This window comes from Spodoptera frugiperda, chromosome 8, assembly GCF_023101765.2.
Source record: "Spodoptera frugiperda isolate SF20-4 chromosome 8, AGI-APGP_CSIRO_Sfru_2.0, whole genome shotgun sequence".
In the NCBI taxonomy this organism is placed as follows: Eukaryota; Metazoa; Arthropoda; class Insecta; order Lepidoptera; family Noctuidae; genus Spodoptera; species Spodoptera frugiperda.
Window position 1 is genome coordinate 7,490,510 of NC_064219.1, and position 14,857 is coordinate 7,505,366.

The window sequence follows — 14,857 nt, forward strand, 5'->3', positions numbered from 1 at the left end:
ATGATTATTAGACCCTCCTTCAGACATACTGGCAAATAGCACAATATGTATATGGGGAACACACTGTGGTAAAAACTATTTCCATTTGCAGTCTCAGTATGAGACAGTCTGGCAAAATGTACAACATAGTTGTAACGAATCATAACAATCGTTAGCTTAAATGAAGAAAACACCCAAATGCTAATCAGATTAGTACCAACTTAATTAATTTGTGCAACACTACAGTTTTGATAGTTAACAAAACGTAAATTAGTAATATTACTAAAGTAGGTACACCTCTAAGCGCTTCGTATATTGTGTCAAAATTAATCAGCTGACAATTTGATTTGACATTGACATATCTTGACAAATATAAGATCTGTCTCATTCTCAAATGTAAAAAACATAAATAAAGTTTACATAAAACTGAATGTATGAATGCAGACTTAAATAATGATTTTGTAAATATTTAGCAAAAACTACGATACTATTATATATGTTATAATATAATAGTCTTTACCGGTCAATATCTAACCTTAACCAATGTTGACGAACAGCTTTTTGTTAGGTAGCATTCGCTCTATAGCGATACACTTTCACCCCGCAGGGTCGAAGCCTGCGCTCAATGCCAGTCGGACCATCGCGCGATACGCTAGTGTTTCGTCAGCCTCGCCCAATAGGAGGAAAATGGTGCGTTATTATTATTATAGGTGCAATACCTGTGGCTTTAGAAGTTATTGGGTGATTTGTGTGTTAAATATTATTGTGTTTTGTAGGCAGATAAACTGACACAAGAAGAGCGCGACACGCAGCTCCAGCCACTGCTGCAGTCTGGTTGGAAAGTACAAAACAACCGGGATGCTATTGAGAAAGAATTCCAATTCAAGGATTTCAACCAGGCCTTTGGCTTCATGACTAGAGTAGCACTGCTGGCTGAGAAAATGGATCATCACCCAGAGTGGTTTAATGTGTATAATAAACTCCAAGTAAGTAATTACTAGGTATTATGTAGGTAGGCTTATATTAAGAACCTTTGTATACCTACTTGATTTGCTGTAATGATTGATAGGCAATTAAATATTTTAAATTGTGGCAACTCTTGGTTGTAAGTAAGAGTAATTAATGTGCATTAGATTTGGTGAGTTATTTGTGAAATAGCATTAGTTATAGATTCTAGATTCAAGATTATGATAAAATCAAATAGGTAGTATTAAATGAGTCATTATTACTTGTAGGTATTAATATTTATTTCTTCAATACTAACAAATAATACATTATTCCAGGTTACCCTGTCTTCTCATGATGTTAATGGGCTCAGTAAGAGAGACATCAGAATGGCAACATTTATGGACAAAAACTACAGCAACTAAGTAAATGAAAATGTTGATGCAGATGATAAATATTTACATATAATGTACTCTTTATCTGAAGATATTATATACAGCCTAGTTTTATAATGTTATGTTGCTCATTGTATTTATGTGATGTGTGAGTTAAAGACAATACACAGTGTAATATATTTTTAACAGCATAATCATTTTGTTTTATTATTACAACAATCTAAATTTTGACACAGATATTCATTCTGTAAGTCAGAAATTATTACACTATCCTAACATCACGCATTTAATTCACAAAGAGGTAGTTTGTTACATCATTATGTATAAGGCTTAGGCCTCACCACGGGTGTTTCCCGCGCGCGGTAAACCACCCTCATTGCGAACCACTCCTATATAATGTTATGTAGAATTGTGAACTTGTAAAAGAACCACATCAAACGTAAAATAGTGTCAAGTGAAACTGCTTTCTTGTAAACGCGAGTTACGCAAACAGTTACGCAATCCATTAAGTAACAATAAAATCGAGATCACTTGCATTTAAATTGAAATAGATATTATCGCACAACTTATTACCTACCTAGTTACCTACATACATGAAATGAATATTTTTTGCGATTAAAGTGAGAGATCTTTGGTTCAATTCCCAGGACGTTCGAAGTATAAATATAAATTTAAAAAAATGGTTGGCTGCTGCTCCCTACCAATTCGATAAAAACATGGCGATGGTTGTAATTTGTTAAGATACTAAAATACGAGAAGGATAATGATGCCGTTATTATGAATCACCTGAGAATATACCGCAGCTGCGCAGATTCTACGAACCATTGCTTCAATGGTTCGTAAGAAAAACATTTCAAGCATATTCTGCGATACTCTAACGGCTTGAAATAAAACAAACAACACTAGTTATATTTGTACAATAATTTTTACTTTTTTTATAATTAACCTTTTTATACTTAATATTTAACATCTTTTAAAAAATCTTCATAACTTTCAATTCAATTTACGTGGTTCGCTTTATGTAACAAGGGCAAGTCCTTTTATCATTAAATGGTTCATTTTCGAAGACGGCGGTACATGGGTAGACTCGATCTATTGTCCTTTTCAATTCTAAAGCATGTGCTAAACCTTTTGCTTCGCAGACCATTTTCATCTAGGAATAAAAAAAAATATACCTACTTTCCAAAGCTGTAGAATATGGAGATCGCTTATGTGAGCTCAATGAGACACAATATAAAATTAGTAGGTATATCTACTTAAAAAGCCATGCTACGGCGTTCCACCGTTCGGAAACGCTTTTGAATTTCTCTGCCTATCACTGGTGTTGTGAGTGTCCATAGGTAGCGCTAATTGCTTATCACCAGGTGATCCATCTGGTGGTTTGCCTCCCGATCTCATAAAACAAAGATTGCCTTTTAAAATGGAAACATTTGACTGTGTTTGTATTGTTGTCATAACGAGAACTTACCTCGACATAGTATGCATCACCTTCTGTCCAGCTATTGTCTTGGAAATGGCGATGAATATTATAACCTCCACTTGAGATTAATGACATTAAATTGGATTTAGCCATCGGGTCGTTCCTTATACCGACCTAAAACCATTCAACCATGAGGTAGCTACTTAGTCAAATTACCGCCATAATGTTCATTAGCAAACAGCATTTCAATGATAAATGTAGAGGCGGATTAAACCTAGAGAATGCCTTAGGTAAGCGTCTCATAGGTTACCGAGGCTCCGGCTCAAGGGAAGTGCCAGAAGGAACGGGGTGGTTTTTAGTCAGTAAGAATCTGACACTCCCTCACGGCTCACCCAAGGCCTCCATCAAAAAAAAGGTAGGCGCCTAATTTTTTTGCCCGCCGTCATAACACTGTGAGCCCGCGCGTCTTACGGCGTCACGGCGCCCTTCTGTAACCTGGCCCCCTAGGCACTTGCCTAGTTTCCTTAGGGATAGCACGGCCCTGGTTGAATGAAACAAACAATACATCTTACCCTAAAGATAATTAATCGACCTTCGGAGGCTAATCCTCGTTCCATGCAACGGTTCAGTAGTATATTGTCCACATTACCTCCACTTAGAATACACACCACACTGTAAGCAACAATAGACATAATTATTGTAGGTAGGTACAGTCAATAAATTATCTGGGTCAGTGATTCCCAAAGTTGTCTGGACTACGACATATCGCAATCAAGTTGCATAACTCAGGACCCACCTCCAGGGAATTAAGCCGTTACTAATATGAAAAATGAAATACCCACAGAATGGTTAGTTAACGCGTATTTCTACAGACAAGGCATGCTAAAAATTCGCATGCGACCCATAGTTGGGGGAAACTCCGAAACCCGAATCCAGGGAATACGTACCTTATGTTCGTAGCTACTTAGCGTGATAACCCGTAATAGTATGTACTTAATTACCTAACTACTCCCGTGCCCAATTCGATACACTAGTGACAGAGATTGGCGCGTTCAAACTAACTAACACACGTATATACGTAGACATTTTATAATTATTATCATTTACTATTACATACTTTTTTAATTTTAACTCCGGAACAAGGTTTCCCATGATAGCGGCTAGTGGGCAGGCCCCAGCGCCCTCTACTATAAACTTTTCTCTCTCTAATAAATGCAGCATGGCGCGTGCGACCCAGTCTTCCTTGACGAGCAGCTACAAGAACAAAGCACGTATATAATAAGAGTTAATAAAAGACGCGTTGTAGCTTTGGTTCGCAAACAAAATAAAGGAAAAGCTAAAGAAAAGTTAAATGCGAATCGACTTGACCGTACAAAAGTGATAAAGTGATTAGTTTTGAGCAAAAAGTGTCTATGTACGGAGAGTATACCGCGAAAGAAAAATGTATGAACAGGCGATCGGAACATTCACCTTAAAGAGTATTAGGAGATAATTAAGATAATCTATCAAGCATACCATTTTGTCTAAAAGAGGTTTCGCGGTTGCATACGCGTTACACCCAACGTTGCTGACACTGACTGCATCCGCTATGTTGGTTTGTATTGCTAGTTGAACTGGTTCGTCACTTTCCAACGAGTTGAAAAATGTCGGCATTGCCTCAGGCTGCACACCCTACGATGACATCGGTTATTGTTTTAATCGTATTCAACTTGTACGTATTCACTATAGGTATGTATTGTCTTATAACTAGATCTATTATTCCATATTCAGTTCGCGCAATCAATCTATTTTCTTTGTTTGCTTTTATCCACCCCCGTCACGATATTGATATTGTATTTATACGTATAATTGGCAATATAATCGATAGTAATAATTAGTAAGAAGTGAATAATAACTTACATAAATTAGTACTGATGGCTTGAGGTGTTTGACGACGGTAGCGGTAGCAGCGGCCAAACCTCCAGAGCCGACCGGCACGATCACTGCGTCTAAAAATGGCGTGGTCTCCAATATCTCCAGCGCCATTGAACCGTATCCAGCCAGTATGTGTGGATGATCACGTCTTTACAGTAGAAAGATATTAATTAGCTGCTATGCTACTACAGTGGGAAGGGAACTGTTTAAGTATTCAGTTAATAGAAAGATTTTGTACTTACCCATTAAGGAACGTAAGTCCCTTGTCTTTCGCCAGAGCGCGCGCATATTTCTGCGCTTCCATCAAGTTGGATCCCTGCACTATCACCTTCGCTCCGTATAAATGACATCTTTGCATCTTTTCTATTGGTATGCACATGGGTAGTATCACAATGACTGGGATATTCATTTTCGCTGCGTGGTAGCTCAGAGACACACCCTCGTTACCTGATGATGCCATCACCACTCCCAGTTTTTTCTTGTCTGGTGGCAAAAGGTGTAGGGCATTCAAAATGCCTCGTTCCTTGAAACTACAGTGCAATATCGGTGATCAATGATTATATTCTGAGATACAAACACTATCAGACTTAGAATTCTACTTACCTTCCCATTTTTTGCATGAATTCTAATTTGTAATGTATGTGAATGCCAAACTCCCGTTGAGTGTGTGCTACCTGGAATAAAAATACTTTTGTGTAAGAAGAGGATGCTTCAGCTCAGAAGTTACTAGTAAAAATTATAAATGCTCGTTGTTGGCTCGTTGTTGAAGCCATGGGCTTCGGGGATAACTTGATGTTGTAGTCGTAACAAGTTAGAAGCTTACCATTATGGGAGTGTGGGCCACGTAAGGTCGTATCCGTTGCGTAGCGTCTACGATATCGTCATACTTGATAATTCTTGGATTTTCAGGGTCACAATATTCATCGTAATCTTCCTAAAAGTGAAATGCTAGATTTAACAACACTAAGACTGAGTCCAAGCGATTTACTTAATACTAAATTAAAGGTTTCATAGCCATCGCCATTATGCATGCCTATTAATTGTTTGTTCATCGTTTTACCCATAGGAACGCTATAATTAGGTAAAATAACAATATTGTACGGAATATTCTACTTGAACTTGAATCTATTTTAACTAATTGTTCTTCTGTCTGTCCTTACCCCAAATCACTCAGGATCAGTGCAATATGTCTTGTGCTTCTATTTCGGCATTATTAAGTAGGTACTTCCCATTCATACCACACCTTACTTAATTCATCTTTTCTCGCACTCTTCCCTTTCATCCATCCACAACAAAACAATGGTTCAACCCGCCATGGTCGCAGTTACTTACATTTTTTCGAGACATGTTGAGTTACCTATGTGTGTAAATAAAGGCGGGCTGTGATCAAAGGAATGATGGTTAGCTTGAACAATTTAATTTAAGGTAATTTGGAAACAAATTGATACATGGAAATGTTTGTTGTTTTTGGCCAAAGAGAATATGTTTTTGACAGTACCTAATTAAACGTCAACTTTTGTCAATAATTTTTAGAAAGCAAACAGCTGAACCCGATAACCTACTATGGAGGTAAGGTTGGTATTGAATTTATGGAGTCTACACACAAACAAGAGTGTATTAGACAAACACTTTTATTCGATTTTTTATTATTATTGACGACTAGCTTTTGCCCGCGACTTCGTTCGCGTGGAATAGTGACTTCCGGCAAATTTTTGGTTTTAACCACATAGTTCCCGATCTCGCGGGATCTCTTCAAAAATGAGATGTGGAAGATATTCCAGGGAACTCACAAAAATCAACATAATGAGCTCTGCGTTTGAATTTAATAGATGGCTTAGGGCATTGAAAAAATAGTTTAAAAACGGACTTAAACTAACTTAAAACTAAAGAAAGCTACGAATTACGAATTTATAACAATTAAAAAAGAAACTATATTACAACCTATCCTCTATGCTATAATAACCAAGCTTAAACTAAATAATTTAAAAGAAACGACTTAAATCTAATCTAATTAATTTATAAATTAGACTTACAATTTTATTAAAAAAACTAACTACAGTAACTACTAATAATCGATATCAAACTAAACCTACGTTAAATAGTTTAACCAAAAAACCAGGAAAACCCAACAAATTGCTTATTAATTGACAAATACAACGAAACCAATTTAGAATATACGAAACAGCAGGACCACTACAGACAAATAATCATACGACTGATAATACACTTTTTCTACGATAGTACCGAAGCGCTCGGCCGATACCCAACCAAATGAATGTAACGAAACCATAGCGCGATCTATTTCGATCCCAACGCAATCTATCGAGGATAAAGACAACTTGGATTATTTATTTATACTCCGTTCGGGCATTTTCTTTGTACTAAAAGTTTAATTATATTGATATTATTTTTTTCATACCTTTTTACTATTTATTTACTTTTTTCGATGAATTAAAACAATAACATGAACCGAAGTCGTGTAACGATCGACATAGAATTATTTATAAATAATTTATTTCTTATTTTTATTTTTTTATTTTTGAAATAAAAATATATCTATGTCCTTTCTAAGGTTCTAAACTATATCTGTACCAAATTTCAACCAAATCCGTCAAATAGTTGCGGAGATTAATGGTATAAGCATAGAATGTTCGACGTGATTCTTTAATTTGACATAACTTTTTTATTTATGAACCGATTGACATGAAACAAACACTAAATGTAAATTTAAGCATCCCACAACATATTAGTGAAAACCGCATCCAACTCGGATCAGCCGTTTCTGAGATTAGCGCGCACAGACGAACAGACAAACAGACAAACAGACAAAAAAAAGTTAATTACATTTTTGGGTTCGACATCGACATAACAATAACCCCTGCTATTTTTTTTATTTTTATTTTCAATGTACAGACAGCACTTTTCTACGATTTTATTATATGTATAGATTTATTTCTATGTCTCTTCAGTAATCAGTGAGGGAGAGCCATGCTTCGGTACGAATGGGCTGATTCGACCGGAGTGATACCAATGCCTCACAGAAAACCGACGTGAAACAACGCTTGCGTTGTGTTTCGTTGTGTGAGTGAGGTTACCGGTGGCCCTTTCCAATCTTCCCAATCCTCGATTCCCGAACAACAACCCTTAAATTCCTAACTCTCAAAAAGTCGGCAACGCACTTGTAACGCGTCTGGTGTTTCAGTGGTGTCCATGGGCGACGGCGAATGCTTACCATCAGGTAATACATTTGCTAGATTAACGGCGTGTTTCATAAAAAAAAAACAATAAATATTTACGTTTAGTTCCGTAAAACAAAATTCTCTTTCTTTTTTAAACCAGGTAGTAATCTGCAGGAGGTTATTTGGTAGGCAATAAAGAAAATAAAGATTGAATGAGTAGGTACAGAGCTACTGGGCCGACCAACGGTTGTTAAGGATATGGTTTCGTTACAATTACAAAACTTACAATTTAGCACAACAATAGTCTGTCTCTGTACTGAATCCAACTTTATTTTCCATATCCGCATACCCGCATTACCGCATGCAAGTTATTTACTTGGATGACTGTACTGACGGTGTAGTTAGCTATTCACCAATTGGAGATGTTGATGGATTTTAAAGATTTCATGTACCTTTATAGCTAGGTATTTAAATCCTATAGGAATACCGGATTAACAGGAGAAACTAGCTTATTATACCTTAAAAGGTAAGATTTTCAACGGTAAAAGATTTCATCAATTTTACCATTCAAAAATAAAACAAATAATGACATAATAACATTTACTTTACAACGTAAGTTAAATAATATTCAACATAAAAAAATATACTGAAATTCTACTTGATTGTATTATATCTTCAAGAAAAACCCGATTACGAAACGTAAATAATACTAGTCAATTTTAGAAGGCCTAAAATGATTTTTCCGACAATAAATAGGTAAGATTGTATTACGAAATTCGTGTTTGTAAACGAACACTAAAATTAGCGAGAAGGAAATATTTATAGTGATTAAAAAAGAAAAGACAGTCGTATTCTGGGAGTGTACCAAAACTTGGTTTGGTTTTGGCCCTCCTATGTTTTCAGTAAATAAGTTTTGGGAAGCACGAACAAATGACGATCGGTTTGAAGACTTCGCTGTCGAATTCACACTGGCCTGGGAAGAGCTTCTCCATCACATGCCTCATTAGACAAGCGTGCTTGTGGCCTTTGGTCTCACAGATAATGGTCAGCTGTAAGTAAAGTCATTTATTTATTGAGATTTTTTTCTTTTTCTTTTTTTTTTTTTTTAAACTTTGCCCCACATTAGGATTTTCTCCTGTGTCATGGGTGCGTTTACAAACATACAAGTTCACATACACATCACGCCCAGACCCGGAACAACAATCTGTGGATCAGAAAAACAATTGTTCCGTGAGGGAATCGAACCCGCGACATGTTGCACGGCAGCCAGTTGCCCAGCCACCGCGCCAAAATTTTCCGAAACATCTGAAGTTTTCGATTCCAATAATCGATTTTTCAAAACCATACTTAGTTTACTTGCTACATTCTGAGCCTATTAGGGCTTCATGGTAGCACAACTAATTGCAAACCCAAAGGATCAACAAAATGTATGTAATGTACCTATATAGCTGTCTGAGGAGGGTAGCTCAATTGGTGTAAACTTGCACTACAACCCCCATCATTGGTCATTGAGCCATGACTATGATCATTATCATCCAATTAAATTTGTTTTAACGCAGCGAGTAAAAGATCCTATCAAAAGGGGGTAAGGACGATCCAGATACTTCTACGATTCGGTTAATTATGTACTGGTAAATTAAACCATGAGCCTAAGAAGTAGTAAAACGTATCTTACACTGTGCTGCATAAATTTATTCTCCTCCATCCAGTCGTGGTTGCCAGAAAATTCACAATGCAATAAATTGCAATCCATTTCTTGTAATACCCTGAATGCTTGACTCGGTAAATCTGTATTGCGAGGGGTTATAACTAACTGAAATCGAAAAGTATATCGTTTAGGTTTAAGATTCAAGCTCATGTATGAGAGGTCTGGTCCAAAATTTACCAACGACAAGTACTAATGAGACATTTTCCTTGTTATACAGGACGTTCAACGCATGGACGGACACAATTTTTTCACGAATTTGGGACGTCATTACCTTTTACCCATAAACACGCACCAAATGTTACTGTGTGTTTTGTGTTGGTTACATACGATTTTTTTTATTTGCGCTGTTGTAATGAGTATTTGTAAAGAATGTTTAATTAACTCAAAGAGAAAAATGCATACTTTTTGGCTTAACTACTGGGTATATTTTCAGCCAAAATGTTAAGAAATACTTGGTTAAAATTAAGTCATATATTTTCTTCATACGGTAGGCTGTGGATGATGATTACTAATAAGGAAATTTCATTGTTCTAAATGAGTGAATTTCGTATTAAACTAATGGACGCGGCGTAAGTATTGTACAATATAATATGTATTTGAAGATTAAAAAATGGTGGCGTAGTAGTTAGATGTTGTGAGAGTCTTACGTTTATGGGTACGACGCGATGTTCCACAGCCTTCCCTTGTATCATGGCTCGTTTCAAAGGCCATAGGTCTATGTTACCTCCAGTCACGATGGTCACTACCCTGCAAATAATAAATGACACAAGTACATCATACAGAACATCCCAAGAAGAACTACCTTTTTGTAGCTGCCTACGCAGAGAAGGTAAAATTTTAATGTAAGTACCTAATACCAGCATTTACGACAAGCTTACCCGTTATTACGACATGGAATTCATAGAATACTATAGTGCAGGGGTGACTAACTTGATTAGACATAAGATCTACTGTTTGCTAACGAAACCCTGTGCAATCTACCACTTAGTGATTATGTAACACGTTGCGCAATATGGACTATTTATTTATATTTTTGCCTTGCCACGATCGACTGATACTACGGACTAATGGTCGATCGACCGGTTGGCCACCCCTTCTATAGTGGAATGTAGGCGCTATATTAAAATTGTGGTAATTTACCTAGTTATTAACTTATTACCTATACGTACACTACTTCGGGACAAAACGGCGTGACATTCTTGTTTATGATGGAAATGTTTGAGGGAGAACACTTACTTTTTCCCTTGTAACTCGGGCAGTATGTCGGGCATGCACATGAGAGCTCCCAGGCTGATGGCTCCAGCACCTTCCGCTATAATTTTCTCCATCTCTATTAGATGTACTATTGCTCGAGCCGTGAAGTCATCGTGGATTAACACCTAAACGTTCATCAATAATATAGACAAAGATCTAACTAATCCTGACAAGGATGAATGGTCAGGACAGTCTGTCTAAATAACACATACGACACTAGTGTCCGAATACTCAAACGCTACTCAATTTTACGACACTCTCAAAACTAGTTCTGTCCCAATTAATTCTTTATAAAATGACAGAGATAGCACGATATTTAAGTGCAACTTAAAATTGAGTAGCATTTCAGTATTCGGGCGTAGGACAGAAAGACTTAGTTTTGAGAATACGTCGTTTGGGCATCAGTGATTCCTTTCGGAGTTTTATTATTATGCACAGTAAGGAAAGATATTCCTCTTTATAATATTAAATTATAGCTAGATAGATAGGCAGACAAACCATTTTATCGATAAGCGATCTGGCTGTGTGGAAAGCATTATCGCCTACTTTAGGAATAGTTAGGGAGGCTGCGAGACCCATTTCGGCTTCGATTTTGTATGGGCTCTCGTTCTGCATGGCTTTTGCAAAACTGCAGCTTTTGCCCGGCTCTATGCCCTGGTAACAGAATTATTTAACATATTACAAAATATTATTAATAATCGAGTGATATTGATAGACAGTACACAGAAAGATAAAATAATAATCTATTAACCAAAAAATAAAAGGTTATCGTGTGTCTTGCGCTCTACTGCGGTGAATTATCAACGATGACTGTTTTATTTTAATATTTTTCAATAAGCAAGTTAATAAGTGAAGTCAAACACGAAATTATTCTAGTACTATTACTACAAAATAAAGATGTGTTCAAAATGAAAAAAGACTTTACATAAATCAGAACATTTGGCTTGACGTGTTTGACGAACGCGGCAATGCCAGCTATTAATCCTCCACCGCCGATGGGAACAAGAATTGCCTCTGTGTCGGGAAGCTGGTCCAATATCTCAATGCCGATAGATCCTGCTGCTGCTATCACGTTGGGATGGTCGTAGCTGAAAGATAAAGTTTATTTTCAAAGACCCCGGCTATTTTACGTACCAATCATTATTCTAGTACTATTATTACGGAATAAACATGTGTTCAAAATGAAAAAAGACTTAAATAAATCAGAATATTTGGCTTGACGTGTTTGAGAACGCGCAATGCGTAATATTATTAAATCACATAATGTGGCGGATCACAACCCTCGTATTATCATTTCTTTCTTAGTTTTATTTCTTTACCCGCTGATATAGACGCCATGACCTCCTTGATCGTGTATTATTTTGAAAGCGCGTTTTCTCGCTTCGAAAACGGTCTTCCCATGCAGTACGACGTTGGCGCCGTAGTCTTGGCAGTGGCTGATGATGGACAACTGCGTGTGCGCAGGGAGCACCACCGTCACGTTCACGCGAAGTATCTGTCCCTGATAGGCTAAAGACTGTTCACGAAAAAGATTTTCATTAATAGTTTTTTTAAGTTACATTTAAACACAACACCTTACTTTTAATCTCTCGCTTTGGCTCCCACGACGCTTATTTCATTTAATAGTGATAAATTTCGTGTAACACTGAGTTGAATTTCAGCCAGAGTCAGTAGGTAAATTGAGAATTTAGAAATCGTTGTACATATTAAGTCATTAATCCGTTGTATGATTCTAGCGCAAGGTTCAATTGGAAGAAGAATAATAACATGTGTGTAGTTACCATAGCCCAATTTCCTACGGATGCCGTAAAGACGCCCCCTTTACGTTCCTCTGGCGTCAACATGAGCAGAGCGTACAACGCTGATCGTTCATGGAAACTGTTGGAACAGAAGTCAACGTTTAAAGTCCATAACGTTATATTACAAGAATATACTTCGAAATACATTTGGAAATATACCATCCAGTTCTACTACCAGTCTCTATTTTAAAGTATAAATCCATCCCAAACATATCGCAGCATTTGGATTTCTGAAATAGGTAAGAATAATAAATAATATGTTGTTTAGAGAAAGACATTACAATTAATGTGTTTGAATAGCCGTATGGAGCTGAAGCTTTCGTGTCTTTATTTTCTATAACATAAAAAGAAGTCAAAATAATTAAATGAATGCGTAACAAATGGCTCTTTTGGCGGTTTTTTAATGACTGTCGTACAAAGTGTCTTGTGCAGTTATTCTGCATAGATAAGAAAAGAAACATAATTACCAAGAGTGGAGTAGAAGGAATAGATTCTTTAATTATTTCATCAGCTTTAACAACTTGACTGTAATTCACAGTTTTCGGATTGAATGGATCGGAATAGGGGTCGAAATCATTGCTCGAGGGACTCTGTAAATGTGTGTTATGTTTGTTTCAATTAACTGCGGTCGCCTAAACGACTACCAAGCATGGAGATTGTGGCAAACCTTCTCTTAGAATGCGAACTTTGTTCAGCAGATAAATAAATACACAAAGATATCCTTTACTGAGGTTGCCTTAAAGATGTGTAAGTGGTAAATATTGAAAACTGTTACTCACTGGACACCAATAATCTTTCTTGACGAAATCTCGTTTGCCGAGTACTGCTGGCGATAGGCCAAGCGTTTCCTTCTCTTTTACAGGAGATGGTGCTGGTGACGGAGGTCTGTTCCGCTTTTTAGGCATAATGGCGGCTAGATATGATTCAAACGATAACAAATTGGAACACTAGGAGACACAGTTTCATTGAAGGCTACGTTACAATTTAATTTAGTAATTGGTAATTATAATTTAGTAATGTTTATTGATTTTTACATGTTCCGTCAGCTAACTGACGTTTAATGAATTGATGTTGGCATTAATTACTCCTCATCCTTTACTCTTTGTTTTTTTTTATTTTTGCCGTGTTTTTGACCAAACTGCTTGAGATTTCATCTGCATCGTTCCGAAATGTTCCGAAATAATATATACCTCGTTTCGTTTCTTGACTTTTTAGTTCATAGCACATAAATTGACTTAAATCGGATTCTGTAAGCGCAAATCACTCAGCTTACTTATTTTAACAAAAAACAGAATTTTATGGATTTCGGAATGTGTATGTGTGTGTGTGCGATCTAAGGAAGTGGTTACAGTAAATGGTTGAGAAATTATTAAAGAAAAAAAAACAAACAATTAACCATAGTTTAGGTATTGTATTATACCGCACAAGGCGTTTCCTTGACAGCATTGATTGGTACTCTCAGTATTGTTTCCACGTGTGAGCAATATTGAATAGTCGAGGTAATAGCATCGAGCATCGGCCAAAGAGTTTAAAAAGTGTAGTGGAAGTTATCCCCCTTGGTGGTCTTGGTGAGCTAGTAGTAGTGACATAGGTTATAGTCTTCGGCACGTAACTTGGCATTTTTTTTACCCGACTGCGCCAGAAGGAGGGTTATGTTTTTCGAGAGTATGTATGTATGTATGTATGTATAATTGTTTGGCACGCTCTGCAGCCTAAACGGCTTGATGGATTTTGGCTTAAGAGGTGTCGTTAGATTCGTATTTACTGTGAGAGTGACACTGGATATATCAAAATAATAAAAAAACAAAATGGCGGATTTTTGGCGCCAAATTCGAATATTGCTTACTCTCTAGCCTGAACGACTCGATGGATTTCAGCTTGATAGGGGTCGTTTGATTCGTATTTACTGTGAGAGTGACACTAGATATATCAAAATAATAAAAAAACAAAATGGCGGATTTTTGGCGCCAAATTCGAATATTGCTCACTCTCTAGCCTGAACAACTCGTTGCATTTCAGCTTGATAAGGGTCGTTTGATTCGTATTTACTGTGAAAGTGACACTAGATATATCAAAATATAAAAATAATAAAACTAAAAAACTAAAAAATAAAAAAGGTAATTTAAAAAACTAAAAAACCCGACTGCGTTTCTTTATAAAAACCCTAAAACAAGAAAGTCATCGTATCCGATTGAAGCAGTCGGGACCCACTCTAGAAAGCCAGCCGTATGTCACTAAGTCTTCATATTTAGAATAGGTCCCGA

At 36.7% G+C, this 14,857-nt stretch overlaps 3 protein-coding genes across 4 annotated transcripts; 1 reads left to right on the forward strand and 2 right to left on the reverse strand.

Annotated features, from left to right (window-relative positions):
• Positions 1–358: 358 nt before the first annotated feature.
• LOC118275911 (pterin-4-alpha-carbinolamine dehydratase) lies at positions 359–1,513 on the forward strand. The gene is made up of 3 exons (XM_035594036.2): positions 359–669; positions 756–965; positions 1,263–1,513. The coding sequence occupies exons 1-3, from the start codon at positions 523–525 to the stop codon at positions 1,347–1,349; spliced, it is 444 nt and encodes a 147-aa protein (XP_035449929.2). The 5' UTR covers positions 359–522; the 3' UTR covers positions 1,350–1,513.
• Positions 1,514–2,221: 708 nt separating this feature from the next.
• On the reverse strand, positions 2,222–6,168 carry LOC118275910 (L-threonine dehydratase catabolic TdcB). Of its 2 annotated transcripts, none has more exons than XM_035594034.2 (10): positions 5,986–6,168; positions 5,477–5,587; positions 5,257–5,327; positions 4,896–5,183; positions 4,639–4,801; positions 4,255–4,410; positions 3,857–3,993; positions 3,312–3,411; positions 2,788–2,913; positions 2,222–2,472 (listed from the first exon to the last, which is right to left on the reverse strand). In XM_035594034.2, exons 1-10 carry the CDS (start codon positions 5,998–6,000, stop codon positions 2,323–2,325), a joined length of 1,317 nt encoding a protein of 438 aa, XP_035449927.1. In that variant the 5' UTR covers positions 6,001–6,168; the 3' UTR covers positions 2,222–2,322. The 2 variants fall into 2 exon arrangements, with proteins under 2 accessions (XP_035449927.1, XP_035449928.1); XM_035594035.2 differs by lacking the exon at positions 5,986–6,168 and adding an exon at positions 5,814–5,968.
• Positions 6,169–8,418: 2,250 nt separating this feature from the next.
• On the reverse strand, positions 8,419–13,698 carry LOC118275912 (L-threonine dehydratase catabolic TdcB-like). The gene is made up of 11 exons (XM_035594037.2): positions 13,373–13,698; positions 13,061–13,183; positions 12,753–12,823; positions 12,576–12,672; positions 12,114–12,310; positions 11,720–11,882; positions 11,293–11,448; positions 10,777–10,919; positions 10,188–10,287; positions 9,508–9,645; positions 8,419–8,881 (listed from the first exon to the last, which is right to left on the reverse strand). Exons 1-11 carry the CDS (start codon positions 13,496–13,498, stop codon positions 8,732–8,734), a joined length of 1,464 nt encoding a protein of 487 aa, XP_035449930.1. The 5' UTR covers positions 13,499–13,698; the 3' UTR covers positions 8,419–8,731.
• Positions 13,699–14,857: the final 1,159 nt, after the last annotated feature.

Bases quoted from the DNA above. Each gene is read 5' to 3' on its own strand.
- LOC118275910 (XM_035594034.2), bottom strand. The intron at 5,184-5,256 runs GTAAGTAGAATT...ATTGCACTGTAG, and splicing joins TTCATGCAAAAAATGGGAAG to TTTCAAGGAACGAGGCATTT. The intron at 3,994-4,254 runs GTATGCTTGATA...TTGTTCTTGTAG, and splicing joins AACCTCTTTTAGACAAAATG to CTGCTCGTCAAGGAAGACTG.
- LOC118275911 (XM_035594036.2), top strand. From the start codon at position 523: ATGTTGACGAACAGCTTTTTGTTAGGTAGCATTCGCTCTATAGCGATA. The intron at 670-755 runs GTGCGTTATTAT...TGTGTTTTGTAG, and splicing joins CGCCCAATAGGAGGAAAATG to GCAGATAAACTGACACAAGA. The intron at 966-1,262 runs GTAAGTAATTAC...ACATTATTCCAG, and splicing joins ATGTGTATAATAAACTCCAA to GTTACCCTGTCTTCTCATGA.
- LOC118275912 (XM_035594037.2), bottom strand. From the start codon at position 13,498: ATGCCTAAAAAGCGGAACAGACCTCCGTCACCAGCACCATCTCCTGTA. The intron at 11,449-11,719 runs GTAAAGTCTTTT...TTCTGTTACCAG, and splicing joins AGCCAAATGTTCTGATTTAT to GGCATAGAGCCGGGCAAAAG. The intron at 10,920-11,292 runs GTTTGTCTGCCT...ATGAACGTTTAG, and splicing joins GATCGCTTATCGATAAAATG to GTGTTAATCCACGATGACTT.